Source organism: Nomascus leucogenys, chromosome 7b (genome assembly GCF_006542625.1).
Source record: "Nomascus leucogenys isolate Asia chromosome 7b, Asia_NLE_v1, whole genome shotgun sequence".
Taxonomy (NCBI): Eukaryota; Metazoa; Chordata; class Mammalia; order Primates; family Hylobatidae; genus Nomascus; species Nomascus leucogenys.
In genome coordinates, this window is record NC_044387.1 from 12,631,851 (window position 1) to 12,658,280 (window position 26,430).

Here is a 26,430-nt window from a genome sequence, read left to right on the forward strand (position 1 = left end):
ATCTACACCTACTTCCTACTCCAAGCCACCACTGCTTCTCTCCTGGATGGTTGCAGTAGCCCCCAAGCCTGGGCACTCTGGGGCCAATGTCATCGTTCATCCAGGGAGACTTTTTCTAAAGTCAAAGGTGAGCAGATTGCTGTGCCCCCAGCCTTCAGGGGAAACTGGAAGAGATGGGAAAGCTGTCACAGATTGGAGGAGACGGAGGAGATGAGGAGAGGGACTAGAGGCAATGTGGGATCCTGGAATGGATCCAGGAACAGAAAAAGGGTATTAGTAGAAAAACTGGTGAATCCCTTCAAGTCTGTAGCTTAGTTACTAGTATTGTAGCAGTGGGCCGGGCGCGGTCACTTACGCCTGTAATCCCAGCACTTTGAGAAGCCAAGGCAAGCGGATAAGCGGATCACCTGAGGTCGGGAGTTTGAGACCAGCCTGACCAACATGGGGAAACCCCGTCTCTACTAAAAATACAAAATTAGCCGGGCATGTTGGCGCATGCCTGTAATCCCAGCTACTTGGGAGCCTGAGGCAGGAGAATGGCTTGAACCTGGGAGGCGGAGGTTGCGGTGAGCCGAGACTGCGCCATTGCACTCCAGCCTGGGCAACAAGAGTGAAACTCCTTCTCAAAAAAAAAAAAAAAAAAGGCGGGGGGGGAAATGAGTGGAACAATGAGTGCAGTGTGGGGCCTGAGGTGTGATTAACGCAGTGGAGGGCTGGGTTGTATAAACTGGCAGGTTCAGGGGAGAAATCAAGGCCAGAGATGTGGACTCCGGAGTCATGGTTTTTCCCAGACAGTACCGAAAGCCAAGCAGCTAAGTGTGCAGGGAGAGGACAGAAGGGGCCCAGGACTGGGATCTGGGGCATCCGATATTTAAAAGTGAAGCAGAGGAGGTGGCCTCAGCAAAGGAGAGCGAGGTGGAGTGGCCGGTGAGGAAGGAGGCAGACCAGGAGTGAGGGGTCGGGGAGCCCAGAATGATTCTGTGCAAGACATTTATTTAGCACAAGGCCTGGAACATGAGAAAAGCGGGTCACTGCTGTAATGCTGCTGCTGTTCTCATTGCTGCCTCATCTATTCAGCCATGATTGACTTGTGGGCAGTAAGTAAACATCCACTGAGTGCCTGAGTTAGCGCTGCCCCTCAGTTAAAGATGCCACATCTCCATCCCCTGCTTCTCTGAGCATCTGAAGCCTCAAAACCTCTTCCTCGGGGCTAGCAAATCCCACACAGCACAGCTAGCGCTGGGCGCATCCGCTCCCCAGCCACCTGCTGTCAGCAAAGGGCACACCATCTATGCAGACACCCAGGCCAGGAGCTGTGACCGTGTATCCTCCTGTCCTGAGTACCATCAAGTCTGCCTCCTAAATCTCTCTCCTTCTCTGTCCCCTTCTCACCCCACAAACATGGCCCTTATTTATTTATTTATTTATTTATTTATTTATTTATTTGAGATGGAGTCTTATTCTGTTGCCCAGGCTGGAGTGCAGTGGGGCGATCTCGGCTCACTGCAACCTCCACCTCCCAAGTTCAAGTGATTCTCCTGCCTCAGCATCCCGAGTAGCTGGGACTACAGGCGTGTCACGGATCCCATCAGGCTCAACATGGTGAAACCTGTCTCTACTAAAAATACAAAAAGTTAGCTGGGCGTGGTGGCAGGCACCTGTAATCCCAGCTACTCAGGAGGCTGAGGCAGGAGAATCGCTTAAACCCAGGAGGCAGAAGTTGCAGTGAGCCGAGATGGCGCCACTGCCCTCCAGCCTGGGCGACAGAGCAAGACTCCATTTCAAAAAAAAAAAAAAAAAAAATGCCCCAGTTGTCCCAGTAATGCCTGTCACAGCTCTGTCTCCTCCTGTCCCAGATCCCAATGGGCTCACACATGGCATTCCACGTCCTCGTCCTGTTAGTCTCTTTTAATCAAGAACAGTCCCCTAGCCGCTTTTTGTCCTATGAGGAGCCCAGTCATTTTGCAGAATGTCTTTCAATTCTGGTTTGTCTGATGTTTCACTGGGATTAGGTGTAGGCAATGCATTTTCAGCAGGATGATTTAGACGGGAAGGGATTCTGTGCCCACCCCAGCATCCCCTCCCCCGACCCCATGCATCACATCAGGAGGCATCTGATGTTGGTTTGCCCCACTCTGGGGATGCTGGGCAGCCGCTTGGTGATGGTGGTATCTTTCCGCTCTCCCCAGCCTAAGGGTGCCTTTTCTCTCAGTAATTGATGCAGAATCTGAGGGGTGATACTGAGAGGTGACAGCATGATGGCAGCCCTCACAGCCCTCGCTCGCTCTCGGCGCCTCCTCTGCCTGGGCTCCCACTTTGGCAGCACTTGAGGAGCCCTTCAGCCTGCCGCTGCACTGTGGGAGCCCCTTCCTGGGCTGGCCGAGGCCGGAGCTGGCTCCCTCAGCTTGCAGGGAGGTGTGGAGGGAGAGGCACGAGCGGGAACCCGGGCTGCACGTGGCGCTTGCCGGCCAGCTGGAGTTCCGGGTGGGCGTGGGCTTGGCGGCCCCGCACTCGGAGCGGCCAGCTGGCCCTGCTGGCCCCGGGCAACGGGGTGCTTAGCACCTGGACCAGCGGCTGTGGAGGGTGTGCTGGGTCCCCCAGCACTGCCGGCCCACCGGCGCTGCGCTCAATTTCTCGCGGGGCCTTAGCTGCCTTCCCGCAGGGCAGGGCTTGGGACCTGCAGCCCGCCATGCCTGAGCCTCCCCCCACCTCCGTGGGCTCCTGTGCAGCCTGAGCCTCCCGGACGAGCGCCGCCCCTGCTCCACGGCGCCCAGTCCCATCGACCACCCAAGGGCTGAGGAGTGGGGGTGCATGGTGCGGGACTGGCAGGCAGCTCCACCTGCAGCCCCAGAGCGAGATCCACTGGGTGAAGCCAGCTGGGCTCCTGAGTCTAGAGGGAACTTGGAGAAACTGTATGTCTAGCTAGGGGATTGTAAATACACCAATCAGCACTCTGTCTCTAGCTCAAGGTTTGTAAACACACCAATCAGCACCCTGTGTCTAGCTCAGGGTTTGTGAATGCACCAATAGACACTCTGTTTTGTTTTGTTTTGTTTTGTTTTTTTGAGACAGAGTTTTGCTCTTGTTGCCCAGGCTGGAGTGCAATGGCACGATCTCGGCTCACCGCAACCTCCGCCTCCCTGGTTCAAGCGATTCTCCTGCCTCAGCCCCCCGAGAAGCTGGGATTACAGGCACGCACCACCACGCCCGGCTAATTTTGTATTTTTAGTAGAGATGAGGTTTCTCCATGTTAGTCAGGCTGGTCTCGAACTCCCAACCTCAGGTGATCCGCCCACCTCGGCCTCCCAAAGTGCTGGGATTACAGGCGCAAGCCACTGCGCCCGGCCTGACACTCTGTATCTAGCTACTCTGGTGGGGACTTGGAGACCCTTTGCATCCACACTCTGTACCTAGCTAATCTAGTGGGGCCGTGGAGAACCTTTGTGTCTAGCTCAGGGATTGTAAATGCACCAGTCAGCACCCTGTCAAAACAGACCACTTGGCTCTCCGTAAAATGGACCAATCAGCAGGATGTGGGTGGGGGCCAGATAAGAGAATAAAAGCAAGCTGCTCGAGCCAGCAGTGGCAACCCGCTCCGGTCCCCTTCCACATTGTAGAAGCTTTGTTCTTTTGCTCTTTGCAATAAATCTTGCTGCTGCTCACTTTTTGGGTCCACACTGCCTTTATGAGCTGTGACACTCACTGTGAAGGTCTGCAGCTTAACTCCTGAAGCCACTGAGACCACGAACCCACCAGGAGGAACGAACAACTCCAGACGCACCGCCTTAAGAGCTGTAACACTCACCACGAAGGTCTGCAGCTTCACTCCTGAGCCAGCGAGACCACGAACCCACCAGAAGGAAGAAACTCCAAACACATCTGAACATCAGAAGGAACACTGTACTCCAGACACGCCGCCTTTAAGAACTGTAACACCGTAAGGGTCCGCGGCTTCATTCTTGAAGTCAGTAAGACCAAGAACCCACCAATTCCGGACACAATACTTTGAGACCATGACTATCCTGTTTCCTGACAACTTATTGCCCTAGCGATTTTGCATCCGCCAGTGATTCATGCCTGAACCAGTTATTGCTACAGTGCCCGCAACAGTCTCTTAACTGGTTTCTCATCCTTCAACCCCTCCCTGCTCCAATTCATCCTTTGCACCTTTGACCTAGGGAACTTCCTGAGGCACAGGTTTAATTACATGACTTTCCTCCTCAAAAACCTTCGGTGGCTCCCTACTATTTAGAGAAGAAAGTCCACACTCCTTGGCTAAGGCCAGGCATTGTGGCTCACTCCTGTAATCCCCAGCCAGGAATCTGAGACAAGCCTGACCAACATGGTAAAACCCCGTCTCTACTAAAAATACAAAAATTAGCCAGGCGTGGTGTTGCATGCCTGTAATCCCAGCTACTAGGGAGGCTGGGGCAGGAGAATCGCTTGAACCCAGGAGGTGGAGGTTGCAGTGAGCCAAGATGGCACCACTGCACTCCAGCCTGGGCAACAGTGTGAGACTCTATCTCAAAATAATAATAATAACAATAGGCCAGGCGTGCCTGTAATCACGCCTGTAATCCCGGCACTTTAGGAGGCCAAGATGGGCAGATCACTGAAGGTTGGGAGTTTGAGACCAGCCGGGCCAACATGGTGAAACCCCATGTCTACTAAAAATACAAAAATTAGCTGGGCATGATGGTGGGAGCCTGTAATCTCAGCTACTTGGGAGGCTGGGGCAGAAGAATCGCTTGAACTGGGGAGGCAAAGGTTGCAGTGAGCCGAGATCGTGCCACTGCACTCTAGCGTGGGCAACAGAGCAAGACTCTGTCCAAAACAATAATAACAATAATAATAATAATAATGAAGTGGGTAGCATGACTCATTGTGGCTGCTCCATCATGACATGCAAACTGTTACTATTATTAACAGGCCACCAAAGTCAGCCGTGCCCAGAGTCCCAAATGGCCAGTGAGATGGCTATCTGGGGGCCCCAGGCCATCACCATGGGAACCAACCTGGCAGAAGGACTCACCCTCCTTTTTCTGGCCTGCAGTGTCTCCTCCCACAGGGGACCTGGTGAGGAGAGACGGAGCCCTTTGGGAGCTGTCAGCTCTCGGCGCCTCCCGAGGCCTCCTCGGGATCATCACTGCGAGCTCGTCCCAGCTGGGGGCCTCCTCCTGCCTCTCAACAGTGTCCCAGTCCTGCCAGAGAAGGGGAGGAGAAAGTATGTTTGTGGGAGAAGAAAGGCTGCAGGACATATACTCCCCAAATGAGAGGGGTAGAAGGAAGGGAAGGGAATTGACATTAAAAAGCACTTCCCTGGCCGGGCACGGTGGCTCACGCCTGCAATCCCAGCAGTTTGGGAGGCCGAGGCGGGTGGATCACGAGGTCAGGAGATTGAGACCATGCTGGCAAACACGGTGAAACCCCATCTCTACTAAAAAATACAAAAAATTAGCTGGGCGTGGTGGCGGGCACATGTGGTCCCAGCTACTTGGGAAGCTGAGGCAGGAGAATGGTGTGAACCTGGGAGGTGGAGCTTGCAGTGAGTGGAGATCGCGCCACTGCACTCCAGCCTGGGTGACAGAGCGAAACTCCATCTCAAAAAACAAAAACACAAACAAACAAACAAAATAAAGCACTTCCCTGCCGGGTGCGGTGGCTCACGCCTGTAATCCCAACACTTTGGGAGGCCGAGGCAGGTGGATCACCTGAGGTCAGGAGCTCGAAACCAGCCTGGCCAACATGGTGAAACCCCGTCTCTATTAAAAATACAAAAACTAGCCGGGCATGGTGGTGGGCACCTGTAATCCCAGATACTCGAGAGGCTGAGGCAGGCGAATCGCTTGAACCCGGGAGACAGAGGTTGCAGTGAGCTGAGATCGTGGCACTGCACTCCAGCCCAGGTGACAGAGCAAGACTCCATCTCAAAAATAAATAAAATTAAATAAAAAATAAAAAGCACTTCCTAAACTGTCAAGTTCTGTCCCCGAGAGGTGACAGTGAGTGGTGCCACACCTTCTGTGGTGTAGACTCCGCTCCATGGACTCAGTAAAAAGCACTTCCAGCCTGGGCAACACAGTGAGACCCTGTCTCTACAACATTTTAAAAAATAATAATAATAGCTAGGCATGATTGTGCATGCCTATAGTCCCAGCTACTCAGGAGGCTGAGGTGGGGGGGATCACTTGAGCCCAGGAAGTCAAGGCTATAGTGAGCCATGTTCACGTCATTGCACTCCAGTCTGGGTGACGGAGCAAGACCCTGTCTCAATCAATCAACTTTTTTTTTTTTTCTATTTAAGATGGAGTTTTGCTCTTGTTGCCCAGGCTGGAGTGCAATGGTGCAATCCAAGCTCACTGCAACCTCCCGGGTTCAAGCGATTCTCCTGTCTCAGACTCCCAGGTAGCTGGGATTACAGGTGCCTACCAGCACACCCTGCTAATTTTTGTATTTTTAGTAGAGACGGAGTTTCACCATGTTGGCCAGGCTGGTCTCAAACTTCTGACTTCAGGTGATCCACCCACTTTGGCCTCCCAAAGTGCTGAGATTACAGGCGTGAGCCACCGCACCCAGTCTTCAATCAATCAATTAAATTAAAAGCACGTGCTGTTTGCCTGGCACTGTGCTGGCTCTAGCAGGTGCTAAGTGCTAAGTCGCTGATCTTCAATGGATCTAGGAGGCATGCACGTCCATTGAAGCCAAGAGCTTTGCCCAGAGTCCCAGGGTTCCGCATCTGGGACTGTGTGAGAAACCCCCAGGGGCCAGAGAGAAGTGGGTTCAAATCCTAGCCCCACTACTTCCCAGATGTGTGGCCTCCACTAAGTTGCTCCCCGCTCTGAGCCTCAGCCCCATATGGGGCGATTGAAATCTCCACCTCCGAGGGTGTGGTGAGTCTCCCCTGAACCCACACCCACCAAGCCCTTAGCATGGAGCTGGCCACGTAGCATGCGAGGCTGGGTTGTTTTATTCTGAGTCTTATCACCACCCCCCGTCATTTTCCTTTTGGGGGGCCTCCTGGGACAAGCCTGTCTCTCCTGCTCTGCAGCAGCCCCTCAAAGTGCAAATGCTGGAGGAAAGACTGCTGGCTCTTCTCTCTTCGTGGCTAAATGACCCCCGCAGCCTGCTCCCTTTCCTCTGTCCCTTGGAAATCTATTCCAGGGCTGGCCGTGGGGCTCAGCACTGTGTGGCGAGGGCAGGGCCCTGGGGCTCTGTGCCACTCTTGCTCTAGACACCACAACCAACACCCCAGCCCTCTGGAATCTGAGAGTGTGTGGCAGCCCGAGCCTGCTGGTGATTCACCCAGAGCTCCTGTCGGCTGAAACTCCTTTCCCATCTTTCACAGCCAGACCCCAGCTGCCCTGGGCCAGCCTGTGCAGAAATCCCCACCCTCCAGGGGTTCGCCGGGGTGGCCCAAGCTGCCAGCTAATGGTCCAGAGGACCTCGCCGGATTCCCTGGTGTGAGGCTCAGCCCTGGCCTGGAGGTTTAGGCGGGACCCAGGACAGCAGATGGAGGTGTGAGCCACTCTTGTCCCCCCATCTCCCACTCCTGGCTCACCACAGAGGACGAGTTGCTGGTATCATCAGGGGTGGCAGAGTCAGGGCTGGAGGTGGGGTCACAGCCGGGGTCTTCGTTGCAGCTGCCACACAGGGAAGTGGTCAGGCCCTCCAGATAGGGCACTGCCTCAAGCTCCCGGCTCCCGCTCCTGGGGGCAGCTGTGGGACCCTCTTCCGGGAGCCCTGCTGAGGGGGATGGGCCCCTGGGAGAGGAGACAGACCCAAAAAGTAATGGGGAGTTAGGAGTATCCCCCACCCCACCCAGGCATACGCACTCACTCACACAGGGAGCCTGGGGCCCACACGCTGGTGTGGGAAAGGGAGCCAGTGCTGAGGGCTGCCTCTGTGTCAGGCTTTTTATATGGGTTGCCTCATTGAGCTAAAACAGCATCCCTTTTTTTTCGTAATTTTATTATTTATTTATTTATTTATTTTGAGACAGAGTCTCGCTCTGTCACCCAGGCTGGAGTGCAGTGGCGCCATCTCGGCTCACTGCAATCTCTGCCTCCCGAGTTCATGCCATTCTCCTGCCTCAACCTCCCCAGTAGCTGGGACTACAGGCGCCCGCCACCACGCCCGGCTAATTTTTTGTATTTTTTAGTAGAGACGGGGTTTCACCGTGTTAGCCAGGATGGTCTCGATCTCCTGACCTCGTGATCTGCCCGCCTCGGACTCCCAAAGTGCTGGGATTACAGGCGTGAGCCACCGCGCCCGGCAACAGCATCCCTTTAAAGTAAGTATAATAATTCCCATTTTAGGCCGGGCACAGTGGCTCACACCTGAAATCCTAGCACTTTGGGAGGTTGAGGTGGGCGGATCAACTGAGGTCAGTAGTCCGAGACTAGCCTGTCCAACATGGTGAAATCCCGTCTGTACTAAAAATACAAAAATTAGATGGGCATGGTGGTGGCACATGCCTGTAATCCCAGCTACTCAGGAGGCTGAGGCAAGATAATCGCTGGAAGCCAGGAGGCGGAGGTTGCAGTGAGCCAAGATCGTGCCATTGCACTCCAGCCTGGGTGACAGCGCGAAACTCTATCTCAAAAATAAATAAATAAAAATACAAAAATTAGTTGGGTGTGGTGGCGTATGCCTGGAATCCCAGCTACTTGGGAGGCTGAGGTTGCAGTGAGCCAACATCGTGCCATTGCACTCCAGCCTGGGTGATAGAGCAAGATTCCATCTCAAAATAATAATTATAATAATTCCCATTTCACAGAGGAAGACACTGAGGCTCAGAGAGGTCAAGAAACTGGCCAAGGTCACCGAGATAGGAAAGGGCAGAGCTGTGTTATGAACCAAAACTATTGCCCCAGCCCCAACTTTGAGTCTTAGTCTTAGTCTACTGACCCCAAGTTCAGTAAGTCTAAGAAGACAGACTCATGCTTGGCTAATGAGGATGTGAGAGGCAGCACGGCTCCACGGGCATTGACGGGTTCACCAGCCCAGATGCTGAGGGAGGGAGCTGCAGAGAAGGCTCTGCTTTAAAAGAAGTCACGGGCTCAAGAAGGCTTAGCACTGGCAGTATCCCCAAAGAGTGACCCACAGACTGGCCTACACGATGATAATAAGTGATGGCCATAAAAAAGAGCTCTGTAGTCAAATGGCATACTTCTCTACTTCCCTTACCCAAAAGCCACAACACACACAGGCAAGCTAAAGGCTCTGACAAGTCCTGCAGGAAAGCTATTCAACTTCATTTATCCCAGACTTTCTGAAACATACCTGATAACAAAGTTGTCTTTGTTTTTTTTTTTTTGTTTTTTTTTTTTTTTCAGTTTTGTGTGTGTGTGTGTGTTTTTTTTTTTTTTTGGAGATGGAGTCTCGCTGTGTCACCCAGGCTGGAGTGTAATGGCACAATCTCAACTCACTGCAACCTCTGCCTCCTGGGTTAAAGTTCTCCTGCCTTGGCCTCCCGAGCAGCTGGGAATACAGGCACCTGCCACCATGCCTGGCTAATTTTTGTATATTTAGTAGAGACAGGGTTTCGCCATGTTGGTCAGGCTGGTCTCGACCTCTTGACCTCAAATGATCCACCCACCTTGGCCTCCCAAAGTGCTGGGATTACAGGCATGAGCCACTGCACCCAGCCTGTTTTTTTGTTTGTTTGTTTGTTTGTTTTAATATGCCTACCTGTGAGGAGCACATGAATGATCTCAGCACAATGCTGATTTGATTCAATCCCTCTTATTTTACAGACAGGGAAACTGAGACACAGAAAGACAGAGTAACTTGCTCAAGACCCATCAGGGATGGGGCCGGGCGCGGTGGCTCACGCTTGTAATCCCAGCACTTTGGGAGGCCAAGGCGGGCGGATCACGAGGTCAGGAGATCGAGACCACAGTGAAACCCCGTCTCTACTAAAAATACAAAAAATTAGCCAGGCGTGGTGGCGGGCGCCTGTAGTCCCAGCTACTCGGAGAGGCTGAGGCAGGAGAATGGCGTGAACCCAGGAGGCGGAGCTTGCAGTGAGCCGAGATTGCGCCACTGCACTCCAGCCTGGGCGACAGAGCGAGACTCCGTCTCAAAAAAAAAAAAAAAAAAAAAAAAAAAGACCCATCAGGGATGGATCTGAAGCTGGAACCCAGGATTCTAGACTCTCAGACCATGGCCTCCCAAGGTACCATGACCTTAAAGGGGGACTGCCACTCAGGCCTGAGGGTGGAAGGAACCCCAGAGCCTGGAGCAGTGCACACCCAGGTAGGTGGGTGACAGCAGGTGCCCCTGGGTGCAGGGACTATTTAATCTTTCTAAAGCTGTGCAAAGGGAACCAGGAAATGTGAGTAGGCTGTGGCCATGCCCACTGCAAGGTGGGTGCACAGCAGCCACACACCCTGGGGCAAAGCTGAGCTCGGTCTTGGGAGGTTATGGGGTGGGCAGGGCCCCTGGGAGAGACAGCCAGGAGTGGGGAGGGGAGGCTTAGCCACTCAGGTGCAAACAGGGTGGTGTGATCTGAGTTCTTCCTGTGGGCCCAAGGAGCATGCCCACCACCCACCTGTGCCTAGGTTTGGAGGACTGACCACGTGACCCATGCCAGCAGCCATTAGAGACAGGTGCTGCCTTGGGGAAGGAGTGCAAATGGGAAGGGCAAGGGCATTCCACCCCATGAAGCCCTTCCCGGGCCCTGGGACTCTACCCACCTCTTGGGCCCTTGCCTGAGGCCCGGGTCCACCACAGACTGGCAGCCGGAGGTTGAGGCGCTGAGTGGGTCCTCAGGGGCAGGTGGGCATCGAGGCAGGTCGCAGTAGGGCACCTCAGCACCTGAAGGGCTCCTGAGCTCCTGGGCCAGGGTTGGAGAGAGGAGACAGCTCAGCACCCACGTGGGGGCTCCCCCCCCGCACAGCCCCTCCCGGTGGTGTGGGAGTCTCCAGGCATCTCCTCCTGGGATCTCGCACTTCTCAAGGAGCTGCCCATCAGGCTGGAAGCGCCCCTTGGGACTCAAGCCGAGGGCTGGCTGAGGTACCTGGTGTGTGCCTGCACATGTGCGTGCATACATATGGGCCTTGGAGCAGGTATGTGTGTGGATAAAGGCCTGGTATTGGGGGCACATGTGTGCACATAGGTGGACTGAGCTCTTGCTCATGCGTGTCTACGCAGGTCCCACGGGTACACCGATCCGTATGTTTGCATCAGTGCAAGTTCATGTATACGTGCACGTATGCGTGTGCACCCCAGAACGAGGTGGATAGAAGGATCCACCAGGGTCTTTTTTGGCCAAGAGACAAGGGCAAGGAGGAAGGATTAGGCTGGCTGAGAGAAGGGAGAGGGCTGAGGGAGGAAGAGGCAGTTTGATGGTAGAGGAGATGGGAAAACAAGGTCTTGGAGGACAGAAGAGATTTGCCCCACTAAAGGAGAGGCAGGGGCTCCAGGGCTGGAGGGTCAAGGCCCCAGGAAAAGCGCAGGGGCCTAGAGCCAGCTGCCCACTCCTCTCTCCCTCCGCCCTTGGCAAGGCCACACCTGTGAAGGCTGGTCTGGTGCTGGACTCACCGGGGGGAATGGCTGCTCACCTCCAGGGCCCCCCCCAATTCCTCCCCACCTCTGGAGAGCAGCAGTTCCCTCCCCTGGTGGTGGGAGACAGCGGCCATGGCACCCTGCGCCCCGCCTCCTCTCGGATTACCTGGGCTGCGGGCTCTGGAGGTGGTGGCGGCTGTCGGCTGTCAGCACCCTCATCCCCGGGGGGCTCCGGCTCAGGCCCCCACGCTGCCGCCCTCCCAGGCCCCGACTCCGGGCTGTGGTGGCAGCAGCAGCTGAGGCAGTGGAAACCTTAGAGGCTGGCTACGGGAGCAGGGGCCCCTCATTACTGTTTCATAAGCCGGGGCCCAGCCAAGAACAATGCAGGACATGAAACCGCAGGAACCCGATCCCAGCAGCTCACCTGAGAGCCGGGAGGGGCAGGAGCCTGGGCCTGGGATCCCTGGGGACCCTGGAGCCCAGAGCCCAGGGCCAAGGCAGCAGCCTGGTCGGCACCACAGGGTGGGCACAGGCTCTCCAGGTTCCAAGAAGGCCACTGCTGGGGTCAGGCAGTGCCAAGAAGTGGGGTTGGGATGTCTGCCGTGACATCCAGGCCAGGGGAGGCACGGCGGGATTCAGTTTCGCCCCCTGCCCTGCAGCCAGATTCTGATCAGAGCTCGGCAGCAGGAGGTGTCAGATCCACAGCCAGGCCTGGCGCCTTGGCCACCCAGGGGACGACACAGCAGAAATGAGGAGAGGCTTGCCAGGCATCAGCCAGGGGTCTCTGCCCCGCCAGGCCCAGCAGGAGCCCTAGCCTCATGTGACACTTCATCCTGGCTTTCACCCCAGCCCCCGTCACCACCCCACCACCCACTTGAGTGGGCCCCACGGTCAGTCCCCAGCTCTGATTTCCTGTCTGGCGGGTCAGCACTGGCTCTGGCCTCAGATGGACCTCGGTCCCCATCCTGGCTCCTCCGCTTCCCAGCTGGTGACCTCAGGCCAGACTTCCCCTTTTGGAGCATTGTTTTCACCTCTCGGAAATGGAGGCTGAGAAGCGAGCAAGACCTGGGCCACGTGACTTATCCTCTCTGTGTCTCAGTTATCTCACTACAAAACCGGCAGGAGAGCAGGACCCACCTCCCGGGGGTGTTCTGAGAATTAAATGAGTTAATATTTGTAAAGGGCTTTTTTTTTTTTGAGACAGAGTCTCGCTCTTGTAGCCCAGGTTAGAGTGCAATGGCACAGTCTCGGCTCACTGCAACCTTCGCCTCCTGGGTTCAAGCAATTCTTCTGCCTCAGCCACCCCAGCAGCTGTGATTACAGGTGCCCGACACCACGCCCGGCTAATTTTTCTATTTTTAGTAGAGACAGTGGTTTGCCATGTTGGCCAGGCTGGTCTTGAACTCCTGATGGCAGGTGATCTGCCTGCCTCGGCCAAAGTGCTGGGATTACAGGCGTGAGCCACCACGCCCAGCCAATTTTTTTTTTTTTTTTAAACATACAGATTTTTTTACTCTGTGTTGGAAATCTCTCTTGACCTAAAGCTAGAGGCAAATATGGCCAAGGGTCCAGAATCCTTGGAGGAAAAATGAGCTAAATTTGGTCCCTGGAGACCTGTGGTGACAGAGAGATGGGGAGAGAGTGGGTGGGGCAGACAGAGTCAGCCAGGGGAGACCCGCCCCAACCCCAGCAGCAGCATCTAAAGGTGATGGAAAAAAAACCCACCCATTCCTTCAATGCCTGACCACGAGGCACCATGGAATAGGTCCAGAGTGGCAGAGGAGTGCTCAGGCAGGCAGTTGGAAGAGGCCGGAAGAGGCAGTTGCCATCCTCTGGGGCCCAGGAGGTTTTTGTTTTTGTTTTTGTTTTGAGATGGAGTTTTTCGCTCTTGTCGTCCAGGCTGGAGTGCAGTGGCCAGATCTCGGCTCACTGCAACCTCCGCCTCCCGGATTCAAGCAATTCTCCTGCCTCAGCCTCCCGAGTAGCTGGGATTACAGGCACCCGCCACCACGCCCTGCTAATTTTTGTATTTTTAGTAGAGTCAGGATTTCACCAAGCTAGTCAGGCTGGTCTCAAACTCCTGACCTCAGGTGATCCACCCGCCTCGGCCTCCCAAAGTGCTGGGATTACAGGTGTGAGCCACCACGCCCAGCCCAGTGTCAGTTTTTTACTATCACATCTGGTTCACAGGGAGCTGCTTCCTGCCCAGAGTTGGGTCCCAGGGCCTGGCTCCGAGACACAACAGTCACCCCTCATGCATTTGCCAAAGGTGAGTTTCACAGCCTTGATCATCATCAGAGCAACTGGAAGCTCAAGAAAGTGGAGGATTTGATGTCGTGCCCCTCTCTGATCTTTTTTTTTTTTTTTTTTCAGAGTCTTGCTCTGGCAGTGGCATGATCACAGTGCACTGCAGCCTCGATCTCCGGGGCTCAAATAATCCTCCTGCCTCAGCCTCCCCAGTAGCTGGGACTGCAGGCATGCACCACTATACCCAGTTCATTCTTTGTTTTGTAGAGATGGGATCTCACTTTGTTACCTAGGCTGGTCTTGAACTCCTGGTTTCAAGCCATCCTTCAGCCTCAGCCTCCTAAAGTGCTGTGATCACAGGCGGGAGCCATTGTGCCTGGCCCCCTCTCTTGAAACTATCTCTGGTCTTGGCTCCTGGGGAGGAGGGGCACACTGTGGGGTTTGCCTCCTAGCCTCTGGCCTTCTTGGCTGTCTCTGCTGATTCCCTGGCCTCCACCCAGGCCTATTCTCATCTCATTCCACACTTTCCTCCGCAGACGATAGGCTCATCCGTGAGCAAGACTTTGATCAGTGACAGATCCTGAAGACTCGCAGGCCTCCATCTCCTGTGATGGTCTGGATCTAAGCTCCAGCCCCCCCAATTCACTAACCACCCCCTCACTTCCAGTTTCCTGCCGACACCCCACACCATGCCCCAGACAACTCCAAACAGACCTCCCAACCCAAGTACCCTGCCTGGAGAAATAACAGGAGTCAGCCATGGGTTTCTCCCCTCCCTCACCCCCAAATCCTGTAGAGGTGCCTGCTCAATTAGTTCGGAAATGTGTCCATTTGCCTCCATCTCAAAGCCCCAGTCATCTCTGGCACTGATGAGTACATGCACCTTTTCCTGGCAGGTCACCTGATTCACTCTCACCACCCTGCCCTCCATTCTCTCTGCCCAGCAATCAGAGTGACTGTGAAAAATGCAAATCAGAGCACGTCACTCCCTTATTTGAAATCTTCCGTGGCTTGGCCGGGCGAGGTGGCTCACACCTGTAATCTCAGCACTTTGGGAGACCAAGGAGGGCAGAATGCTTGAGGCCAGGAGTTCAAGACCTGAGCGGCATGGTGAAACCCCATCTCTACTAGAAATACAAAAATTAACTGGGCTTGGTAGCGCATGCCTGTAGTCTCAGCTACTTGGGAGGCTGAGGCAGGAGAATCACTTGAAACTGGGAGGTGGAGGTTGCAATGAGCGGAGATCACGCCTCTGCACTCCAGCCTGGGTGACAGAGCGAGACTCCATCTCAAAAAAAACAAAAACAAAACAGAAAAAAACCTCAGAATCCTAAGTCTTCAACATGTCCACAAAGCCGCACGAGGCCAGTGAGACCAGGCCTCCCCCCATTCTCCATCCTTGTCCTATAGCTCCTCTGTGCCCGCCTCTTGCTGTCCTCTCCAGCCCGATGTGCAGCCTCCTTTCTGCCTCAGGGCCTTTGCATATTCTTTGTTTGTTTTGTTTTGAGAGGATTCTCGCTCTGTCACCCGGGCTGGAGTACAGTGGTGCAATCTTCGCTCACTGCAACCTCTGCCTCCTGGGTTCAAGAGATTATCCTGCCTCAGCCTCCTGAGTACCTGGGATTACAGGCACTCACCACCACACGTGGCTAATTTGTGTATTTTTAATAGAGATGGGGTTTCACCATGTTGGCTAGGGTGGTCTTGAACTCCTGACCTCAGGTGATCCACCCGTCTCAGCCTCCTAAAGTGCTGAGATTACAGGCGTGAACCACTGCACCTGACCTATTTGTTTGTTTTGTTTTTGAGACAAGATCTCATTCTGTTGCCCAGGCTGGAGTGCATTGGCATGCTCATGGCTCACTGCAACCTTGAACTCTTGGGCTCCAGTAATCCTCCCACATCAGCCTTCTGACTAGCTGGGACTACAGGTGTGCACCATCCTGCCTGGCTATTTTTTTTTTTTTTTTGGTAGAAATGGGGTCTCACTGTGCTGCCCAGGCTGGTCTCAAACTCCTGAGTTCAAGTGATCTTCCTGCCTCAGCCTCCCAAAGTGCTGGGATTACAGGCGTGAGCTGCCATGCCAGGCTGGCCTTTGCACATTCTCCTTCCTTCCTCTCCTCTTCCTGCAATTTCACTAACTAATGCTAATGCCTGCACAGCCTTTACCAAGCAGCTGAAATGTCATTTTTTTTGGAGAAACTTTCCCCAATGCCCTATCCTTTACCTTCATGCCACTTACTGTTCCTTTATACATTTGCCACAACCAAGATTAAATAATCATGTGCATTTCGCTTGCTAGACTATAAGCCCCATGAAGACAAGCCAGGGATGTGCCCCATGAAGACAAGCCAGGGATGTGTCCCTCTCTCCTCCTCTCCTCCTCCCTCTCCCCGTCCCCCTCTCTCTTCCCCTCCCCCTCCCTGTTTTCTGTACTGTTCTGTTCTGTTCTGAGACAGAGTCCAACTCTGTCACCCAGGCTGAAATATAGTAATGTGATCACGGCTCACTGCAGCCTCCGCCTCCCAGTCTCAGGTGATCCTCCCACCTCAGCCTCTTGAGTAACTGAGACTATAGCCGCATCCCACTACACCCAGCTAATTTTTAAAATTTTTTGTAGAGATGGGGTTTTGCCATGTTGCCAGGATGGTCTTGAACTCCAAGTGATCCACCCGCCTTGGCCTCCCAAAGTGCTAGGATTACAGGAGTGAGTCACTGTGCCCAGCTGTGCCTTTCTGATTTATCATGATTTCCCCATCATCTAACATAATGCCTGGCACATTTTAAGCACCTATTCAGTATGTATGAATTTGTGAGCTGACCCAAGGTCTCAGGTGGGAAACGGTGGGATTGAGACTAGAACTCAGACCAGCCTGAATCCAGGGCTCTCCTATTCCATGCCTGCCATCCTCCCAACCACTGGGAGAAGGTCATTTGCATGAAAGATGGACTCCCAGGCATCTGTTCCCTGAACCTGAATTTGCAGGTGAGCACAGGAGAGCTATTATTGGAGGTATCAAGACTGGTAGAAGCTGGGCGCGGTGGCTCCCGCCTGTAATCCCAGCACTTTGGGAGTTCGAGGTGGGCAAACAACGAGGTCAGGAAGATCGAGGCCATCCTGGCTAACACGGTGAAACCCTGTCTCTACTAAAAAGACAAAAAATTAGCCGGGCGTGGTGGCAGGTGCCTGTAGTCCCAGCTACTCAGGAGGCTGAGGCAGGAGAATGGCATGAACCTGGGAAGCGGAGCTTGCAGTGAGCCCAGATTGCGCCACTGCACCCCAGCCTGGCAACAGAGCGAGACTCTGTCCCCCCCCCCCTGCCAAAAACAGAGGACCTTCAGACTCCAATAGGAATGACGAAGCCATGGGGGTCAAGGTTGGAAGGGCCCGCGGAGGTTCATGGGTCCCAGGTTTCTCATTGTGTGTGTATCAGGTGCTCTGTGTTTACATGCATGGAGGCTCGGCAGCAGACTACATTAGTCACAAAGTCAGAAAATGACTCTTCTTCACTCCTTCAATAACTTGAAGAAGAAAATCTCGGCCGGGCACAGTGGCTCACGCCTGTAATCCCAGCACTTTGGAAAGCCGAGGCAGGCAGATCACGAGGTCAGGAGTTCGAGACCAGCCTGACCAACATGGTGAAACCCTGTTTCTACTAAAGATACAAAAATTAGCTGGGCATGGTGGTGGGCACCTGTAATCCTAGGTACTCAGGAAGCTGAGGCAGGAGAATCACTTGAACCCAGGGGACGGAGGTTGCAGTGAGCCGAGATTGAGCCACTGAACTCCAGCCTGGCAACAGAGAGAGACTCCATCTCAAATGAAAATAAAAAGAAAGAAAAAAAATGACTCTTCTTCACTCCTTCAATAACTTGAAGAAGAAAATCTTCAGACCAGGTGCAGCATCTCACACCTGTAATCCCTGCAGTTACGGAGGTTGAGGCAGGAGGATCACTTGAGCCCAGGAATTTGAGACCAGCCCTGGCAACATAGTGAGATCCCATCTTTACAAGAAAATTAGCTGGCCGTGGTGGCATGTGCCTGTAGTCTCTGCTACTCAGGAGGCCAAGGCGGGAAGATCATTTGAGCCTGGGAGGTCGAGGCTACAGTGAGCCATGTACTGTAGGTTGGACGACTGCACTCCAGCCTGGGCTACAGAGCAAGACCCTATCTCCAAAAAAAAAAAAAAAAAAAGAGGGAGAAAGAAAATCTCCAGATGATGCTGGTGTATTCTTAACATCTCTCTAACATCTGCTAATCTCCCTTTTTGACAGAGAGACAGCAGGATGCAAGCTCAGAGCCTTCCATAGAAAACACTCTCCAGGCCGGGCGCGGTGGCTCACGCCTGTAATCCCAACACTTTGGGAGGCTGAGGCGGGTGGATCACCTGAGGTCAGGAGTTTAAGACCAGCCTGGCCAATATGGCGAAACCCCGTTTCTACTAAAAATACAAAAATTAGCTGGGCATGGTGGCAGGCACCTGTAATCCCAACTACTTGGGAGGCTCAGGCGGGAGGATCACTTGAACCTAGGAGGCAAAGGTTGCAGTGAGCTGAGATCACACCATTGCCATTGCACTCTAGCCCAGGCGACAGAGTGAGACTCTGTCTCAAAGAAAAGAAAAAGAAAATACTCTCAAGGTATAATGACATTTCTGTTTTGTTTTTTCTTTTTCTACCTTTCTTCTCTTTTTTGTTTTGTTTTGTTTTGTTTTGTTTATTGAGACAGTTTCACTCTGTTGCCCAGGCTGGAGTGCAATGGCGCGATCTCGGCTCACCACAACCTCCGCCTCGCAGGTTCAAGTGATTCTCCTGCCTCAGCCTCCCAAGTAGCTGGGATTACAGGCATGCACCACCATGCCCAGCTAATTTTCACCATGTTGGCCAGGCTGGTTTCTACTTGTGTTGATGACGTGAAGTTTTGTTTCAATAGAAGGGGAAAAAGATGTTGATTTAAAGAATAACAAAGTAAGTAACAGATTAGATGAGGCTATGGTAACAATTGTATCATATAAGCAGGAGGAAAGTGACTGAGGATGGTGAAACATTCACATGGTTCAACCACTTCATTGCAATGTGGGAAAACCGAGGCTCTGGCCAGGAGGAAGGCCAGCATCTGGGTTCAGCTGCGAGTTAGCGGGCACCACAGGCCCAGTCCTTCACCCATGCCCCCATCCCAAACCACCCCAACCACGTGGAAAACTGGCCCACCTGGTATCTTGCTCCGTGGGCCTCCTCAGGGTGGAAGCAGTTTTGATGGTGGTTCTGGGTAAGCATGTTGGCCTCAAAGTGTTCACACGGGGCATCCCCAGGCACCTCCTCCATATTGGGTGAGTCAGGCCAGGACAGTTCCTAGGATCCAATGGCTGACCCTCTAGGTGAGGCCTGGCAAAAATGAGGGGGAGGCAAAGACCAGATGAGTGGCTGGCCACTCACCTGAACCCCAGCCCCAGTTGCCCCAGTTTCCAGACAATGACCAAGGAAATAAGGTTAGTCATCCATTCCTTTGGATGTTCCTGTTCTCCCTCTATTCCTGTTCGTTTATTCACTCAACAAACACTCACTAAGCACCTACTAAGCACCAGGCACTCTGCCAGCACTTGATGTGCGATTTCTAGTCCTTACTGCAGTGTTGCTGAAAGTGCACGCCAAGGACTCTGCATTACACCCTCCTGGGCTGTTCATAAAAATGCAGATACCAGGCTGGGCACAGTGGCTGACGCCTGTAATCCCGGCACTTTGGGAGGCCAAGGTGGGCCAATCACTTGAGGTCAGGAGTTCGAGACCAGCCTGGCCAATATGGTGAAACCCCGTCTCTACTAAAAATACAAAAATCAGCCAGGTGTGATGGCGCGTGCCTGTAATTCCAGCTACTTGGGAGCCTGAGGCAGGAGAATGGCTTGAACCCAGGAGGTGGAGGTTGCAGTGAGCCGAGATCGCACCATTGCACTCCAGCCTGGGAGACAGAGTGAGACTTCATCTCAAAACAAAAAACAAAAAAATGCAGATTCCAGCTGGGCCCAGTGCGGGCGGATCATTTGAGCCGAAGAGTTCAAGACCAGCCTGGGCAACTGGCAAAACCCCGTCTCTACAAAAAATACAAAAATCAGCTGTGCAGGGTGGTGCAGGCCTGTGGTCCCTGCTACTCAGGAGGCTGAAGTTGGGAGGATCACCTGAGTCTGGGAGGTCGAGGCTGCAGTGAGCCGTGACTGTGCCACTGCACTCCAGCTTGGGTAACAGACTAAAGGAAAAAAAAAAAAAAAAAGCAGATTTCAGCTGGGTAAGATGGTGTGCACCTACAGTCCGAGCTACTAGGGAGGCAGATGTGGGAGGATCTCTTGAACCCAGGAGTTTGAGGTGGTAGTGTGCTATAATTGCACCTGTGAATAGTTACAGCACTCCAGCCTAGGCAACATAGCAAGACCCCATCTCAAAAAAAAAAAAAATCTAGATTCCCCTTTCTTTCTCCCAGTTCACCCAGTCAGAATCTCCAAGAAAGTGAGGTCTGGGGCTGTGTGTGTTAAAGAAGTGATTCCAGCCGGGGGCGGTAGCTCATGCCTGTAATCCCAGCACTTTGGTAGGCTGAGATGGGCAGATCACTTGAGGCCAGGAGTTCAAGACCAGCCTGGCCAACATGGTGAAACCTCACCTCTACTAAAAATACAAAAATTAGCCGGGCGTGGTAGCATGCACCTGTAGTCCCAGCCACTCGGGAGGCTGAGGCACGAGAATCGCTTGAACCTGGGAGGCAGAGGTAGCAGTGAGCAGAGAGCACGCCACTTCACTCCAGCCTGAGCAACAGAGCGAGACTCCATCTCAAAATAAACAAATAAATAAAAATGAAAATGAAGTGATTCCTGGCCAGGCACGGTGACTTACGCCTATAATCCCAGCACTTTGGGAGGCGGAGGTGGGCAGATCACCTGAGGTCAGGAGTTCGAGACCAGCCTGGCCAACATAGCCAAACCCTGTCTCTACTAAAAATACAAAATTAGCCAGGTGTGGTGGTATGCACCTGTAGTCCCAGTTACTCGGGAGGCTGAGGCAGGAGAATTGCTTGAACCCAGGAGGCGGAGGTTGCAGCGAGCCGAGATTGCGCCACTGTACTCCAGCCTGGGCGACAAGAGTGAGACTCTGTCTTAAAAAAAAAAAAAAAAAAAAAAGCAATTCCCCAGGTGATTCTAGTACACCCCACAGTTTGAGTGTCCTTGTCTTATAGCTACTCTGCATTGTAGATCAAATTAATGCCAATTTTAGATCAGGCAACTAAGGCTCAGAGAGGTTCCTTTGGTCATTGAAGGTCGCAGTGGCTGATTCAAATCCAGGGCTGTGTGTGTGCCTGCTCTCTCCGAGGTGGAAGTGAGGAGCACTGGATCATACTGCCAACTCGCACAGGTCCCTTGGGAAGCACAGGGAGGGAGGCAAAAAGCTGGCCAGGTATTTTCAGAGCTGAGGACGACGTCTTTGACAAACGTGAACAGCCTAAAGTCACACAGCAAGTTTGTGGCAGAGCTTAGCCAAAAAGAAACCCTAACGTGTTTTTGTTTTGTTTTGTTTTGTTTTTTTGAGACAAAGTCCCTCTCAGTCGCCCAGGCTGGAGTGCCGTGATGTGATCTCGGCTCACTTGGCTCACTGCAACCTCCACCTCCTGGGTGGTTCAAGCAATTCTACCTCAGCCTCCTCCATAGTATCTGGGATCACAGGCACGCACCATCATGCCTGGCTAATTTTTGTATTTTTAGTAGCAACGGGGTTTCGCTATGCTGGCCAGGTGAACTCCTGACCTCAGGTGATCCGCCCCCTTCGGCCTCCCAAAATGCTGGGATTACAGTTGTGAGCCACCGCACCCGGCCCCTAATGTCTTTTTTGGGGAGGTGAGGGCAGGGTCTTGCTCTGTCACCCAGGCTGGAGTGCAGTGGCTCTATCATAGCTCACTGCAACCTCAAGCTCCCAGGCTCAAATGATTCTCCTGCCTCAGTCTCCCCAGTAACTGGGACTATAGGTGTATGCCACCACGCCCAGCTAATTTTTTTATTTTTTATTTTGTAAAAATGGGCTCTTGGCCAGGTGCGGTGACTCACGCCTATAATCCCAGCACTTTGGGAGGCTGAGGCAGGCAGATCACTTGAGGCCAGGAATTCAAGACCAGCCTGGCCAACATGGTGAAACCCTGTCTCTACTAAAACTACAAAAATTAGCTGGGCGTGGTGTCACATGCCTGTAATCCCAGCTACTCGAGAGGCTGGGGCAAGAGAATTGCTTGAACCCAGGAGGTGGAGGTTGCAGTGGAGCTAAGATCGCCCCGCTGCACTCCAGCCTGGGCAACAGTGTGTCTCAAAAGAAAAAAAAAAGGCTCTTGCTGTGTTACCCAGGCTGGTTTTGAACTCCTGACCTCCTGACCTCAATCCTCCTCCTTCAGCCTCTCAAAGTGCTGGGATTACAGGTGTGAAGCATCACACCCTTCTGAAACCCTGGTGTCTTTTTTTTTTTTTTTTTTTTTTGAGACGGAATCTCACTCTGTCACCCAGGCTGGAGTGCAGTGGCATGATCTCGGCTCACTGCAACCTCTGCCTCCCGGATTCAAGACATTCTCCTGCCTCAGCCTCCAAAGTAGCTAGGATTACAGGCACCTGCCACCATGCCTGGCTAATTTTTTTGTATTTTTAGTAGAGACGAGGTTTCACCATATTGGCCAGGCTGGTCTCGAACTCCTGACCTTGTGATCCACCCACCTCGACCTCCCTAAGTGCTGGGATTACAGGTGTGAGCCACCGCGCCTGGCCACCCTGGTGTCTTAACTTGTGCAAGGGTTCTCATTTCTGGGTGCCCCTAGGGCCGCCAACATCCATGCTCTGGAGTGGAGCTGGGTCAGGAGAGTCACTTAAAGATGCCCTCCCCACCCACACAGAGCCCCAGGGGGAGGGTGGAGGGTGGGAGGAACCCAACATCCCAAAACACCTGCAGCTTTTTTTTTGGTGCCCCCAGGTCACCTGCACACATCCATCCTCACCTGCTGTGTTCCAGGGGATCAGGCTTTTGTTGCCAATCTTGGTGGAGAGCTGAGGAATTTCACCTCCTCCTCTGGGACAGCCAGGCCCAAGGCTCCTCCATCATCAGACCTGGAGAAGGGAATGGGGTGGTGGTGACAGCAAGGCACGGTGGGGAGAGGGCCACCCACTGGCCCTTCCGTGGCCCCAGGGTCTCTGATCCTCCCCGGGCGGTTGTTCTCCCGACTCCTGGTGGTGGAAGAGGGGCGCATCGACCCCGCCTGTCCTGGGCGTTTCTCTCCTGGTCCGGCCACATAAAGGAGCGTTGCCTAGCAGGAGAACGCCGCGCATTTTCCTGGGGACGGGTAGCGGGCTCTACTCCACGTGCCCCTCGCTGCTCCCGTTTCATCCCCTACCCACAACCAACAGGCAGAATCCTTCTCTAAAATGCACTTGAGATGTGGGTATAATAATCAAAACCTTAAGCAGCTACACATGCCCCACCCAGAGAATGCACCCGGGACCCTCTCCATCCAGGCATTCAGCCAGTTCCTCCCCGGATCCCTCGACCCCCACCTCTCCCGCAGGCCTCCCCCTACCAGCTCCTCTTTTCTGCGGCCCAGTGCTAACCTTGGCTGGGTTTCCACGCACAGGGGCTGCCGGGGTGGGAGTGCCAGGGTCATGGCCTCTTTATTTTAACAATGAATCAGAGCGACGCTCGGGAGGTGGAAGGCAGGCCACGCCCCTGCCATGCTCGCATAGGCTCTCTCTGGGTGCCTCATTTACATGAAGACTGTGGGACTCTGTGGGACTGGACAAGCCAGAACAAGGGGCGGGGCGGAGGCAGGCGGGGCACGGATACCTCTGAGAGCGAGACTTGCTGCACGTTTAGCCTGGGCCGCCCGCAGCCCTCGTCCGCTGGGGGTCCCCAAGGAGCCCTAGAGAGGGCTGGCACTGGCGGATCTGGCTCCTTCTGACCTCTTTCCCGTTGGTTCATTCTGGCGACAGTCCGCTGGGCTGGCTTTAGCACAGACCTTGGACTAGAGTCTTAACCTCTTTGTCATGACAGTTTTCTTACCGGGGAGGCGGAGGTTGCAGTGAGCCGAGATAGCGCCATTGCACTCCAGCCTGGGCGACAGAGCAAAACTCGTCTAAAAAAGAAAAAAAAAAAAAAAAAATAGCCGGGCGTAGTGGTGTGCGCCTGTATTCTCAGCTACACAGAAGGCTGAGGCAGGAGCATCGCTTGAACCCGGAAGGCAGAGGTTGCAGTGAGCCGAGATCACACACTGCACTCCAGCCTGGGCGACAGAGTGAGACTCCGCCTTAAAAAAAAAAAAAAAAAAAAAAAAAGTTGTTTCTCATCTTTTTTCCTTTTAGTTGGTATTTGCCAATTGTGGCGACTGGGATGGGAAGAGGAGGGCAAAATTCACTGGACAGAGAGGAAGGTTGCAGCAGGAGTCCAGGAGAGATGGATGCAGCGATGAGATAGGGAAGGTGGACTAGATTCAGACACTTGCAGGCAGGTGAGCTTGGCACTAGGGTCACGGAAATCTTAGATTGAGAGTTGTTGCGGATCACCTGGGGGTTGGATTCAGACAGGATTGGCTGAGAACCTACTTGGAGGTGGCTCAAAGGTGAGGAGAGCGAGAAAGCCTGAGAACAGCCTGCAAACCTCTGAAGGTGTCTGGGGGAGGCCGATGCTAGCTCAGAATAAGGCGGGCATTTCTAGCAGTCCTCACAAGGGAGCAGGCAGTGAGCTCTCCAAGCTCAGGAGGAACCAAACCCGGTCACCAGAGCCACCTGCAAGCCAAAGGAAGGTCAATGGCTCAAACCTGGGGACGTCAAGGTCGTCAGCGCCACTGGGACCTTGGAAAGGATGGACGCTGAGGCTTATATGACCCCGGAACACCTGCTCCCACAGTTCCTCACCTCACCCCCTTGGGAGAGCTCAGGCCACCCCAAAATAGATCCTACCAAAAGAAGTTTTATTTTAACGGGCTGAGCCCAGCTTCAGGTAACTATGGCCACAGCTCATCATGTACTAGCACAGGGCCTGACCTCAGTGTGAAAACCGGGGATGGATAAATGCCTGCTGTGACTTTAGCTCCACACAGATGGATCCCCTCATGACAGCCCTTTATATATTTGGCTTCTGTGAAATAATCTGCTGATTATACCCCAACACCCATTCTCTCATTTTTTTTTGAGATGGAGTCTCGCTCAGTTGCCCAGGCTGGAGTGCAGTGGCGCGATCTCGGCTCACTGCAAGCTCCGCCTCCCGGGTTCACGCCATTTTCCTGCCTCAGCCTCCCGAGTAGCTGGGACTACAGGCGACTACTGCCACGCCCGGCTAATTTTTTGTATTTTTATTAGAGACAAGGTTTCACTGTGTTAGCCAACATGGTCTCGATCTCCTGACCTCGTGATCTGCCCGCCTCGGCCCCCCAAAGTGCTGAGATTACAGGCGTGAGCCAACGCACCCGGCCTCATTCTCTCATTTTTGAGATGGAGTCTTGCTGTTGTCACTCAGGCTGGAGTGCAGTGGCGTGATCTTGGCCCACTGCAACCTCCACCCCTTGGGTTCAAGTGATTCTCTTGTCTCAGCCTCCCAAGTAGCTGGGATTACACCACCTGCCGTCACACCTGGCTAATTTTTATATTTTTAGTAGAGACCGGGTTTTGCCACGTTGGCCAGGCTGGTCTCAAACACCTGATCTCAGGTGATTGGCCCACCTCAGCCTCCCAAAGTGCTGGGATTACAGGCATGAACCACTGTGCCTGGCCCCATTCTCTCCTTTCTAACACAATCCCCAATTCTCATCTGGGCACTTGGTTTCCCAGAATAGAAGAGTTCCTGGCGGGGCGGGGTGGCTCATGCCTGTAATCCCAGCACTTTGGGAGGCCACGGCGGGTGGATCACCTGAGGTCAAGAGTTCGAGACCAGCCTGACCAACAAAGTAAAATCCCATCTCTACTAAAAATACAAAAATTAGGCATGGTGGCAGGTGCCTGTAGTCCCAGCTACTGGGGAGGCTGAGGCAGGAGAATTGCTTGAATCCAGGAAGCAGAGGTTGCAGTGGGCCGAGATTGCACCATTGCACTCCAGCCTGGACGATGAACAAAACTACATGTCAAAAAATAAATAAATAGAAGAGTTCCTAGCCTGTCTTGCAGCTAGGAGCTCCCTTGCCTCTGCCTCATGCTTTGCCTCCTGCCTGGCCAACAGGACATGCCAAGTGCCAATTTTTTTTTCTTTTTTTTTTTGAGACGGAGTTTCACTCTTATTGCCAAGGCTGGAGTGCAATGGCACGATCTTGGCTCACCGCAACCTCCACCTCCCAGGTTCAAGCAATTCTCCTGGCTCAGCCTCCCGAGTAGCTGGGATAACAGGCATGCGCCACCACACCCAGCTGATTTTGTATTTTTAGTAGAGACAGGGGTTTCTCCATGTTGGTCAGGCTGGTCTCGAACTCCAGACCTCAGGTGATCCGCCTGCCTCGGCCTCCCAAAGTGCTGAGATTACAGGTGTGAGCCCCCACACCTGGCCCTAAATGTTTTCGAAAGGAGGGGCATGTTCTTCTTCATCCCCTTTTCTTTCCTGCTGGTTGAAATGCAGACATAATGGCTGCAGCTCAAGCAGCCACCTTGTGCCGTGAGGCAGGGGCCAGGTGTTGAAAATGGCACACAG

General features: G+C 53.5%; 1 protein-coding gene across 1 annotated transcript in view; it reads right to left on the reverse strand.

The window, feature by feature from the left end:
• The window catches only part of TRIOBP (TRIO and F-actin binding protein), a 74,029-nt gene extending 54,917 nt beyond the window's left edge, over positions 1–19,112 (reverse strand). The window contains exons 1-4 of the mRNA XM_030815592.1: positions 18,967–19,112; positions 10,698–10,837; positions 7,559–7,760; positions 5,033–5,201 (exon numbers count right to left, since the gene is read on the reverse strand). Of these exons, the coding sequence (XP_030671452.1) occupies positions 5,033–5,201; positions 7,559–7,760; positions 10,698–10,837; positions 18,967–19,080 (625 nt within the window). The 5' untranslated portion in view covers positions 19,081–19,112. The remainder of the gene's footprint in view (positions 1–5,032; positions 5,202–7,558; positions 7,761–10,697; positions 10,838–18,966) is intronic.
• Between the last annotated feature and the right edge of the window lie 7,318 nt (positions 19,113–26,430).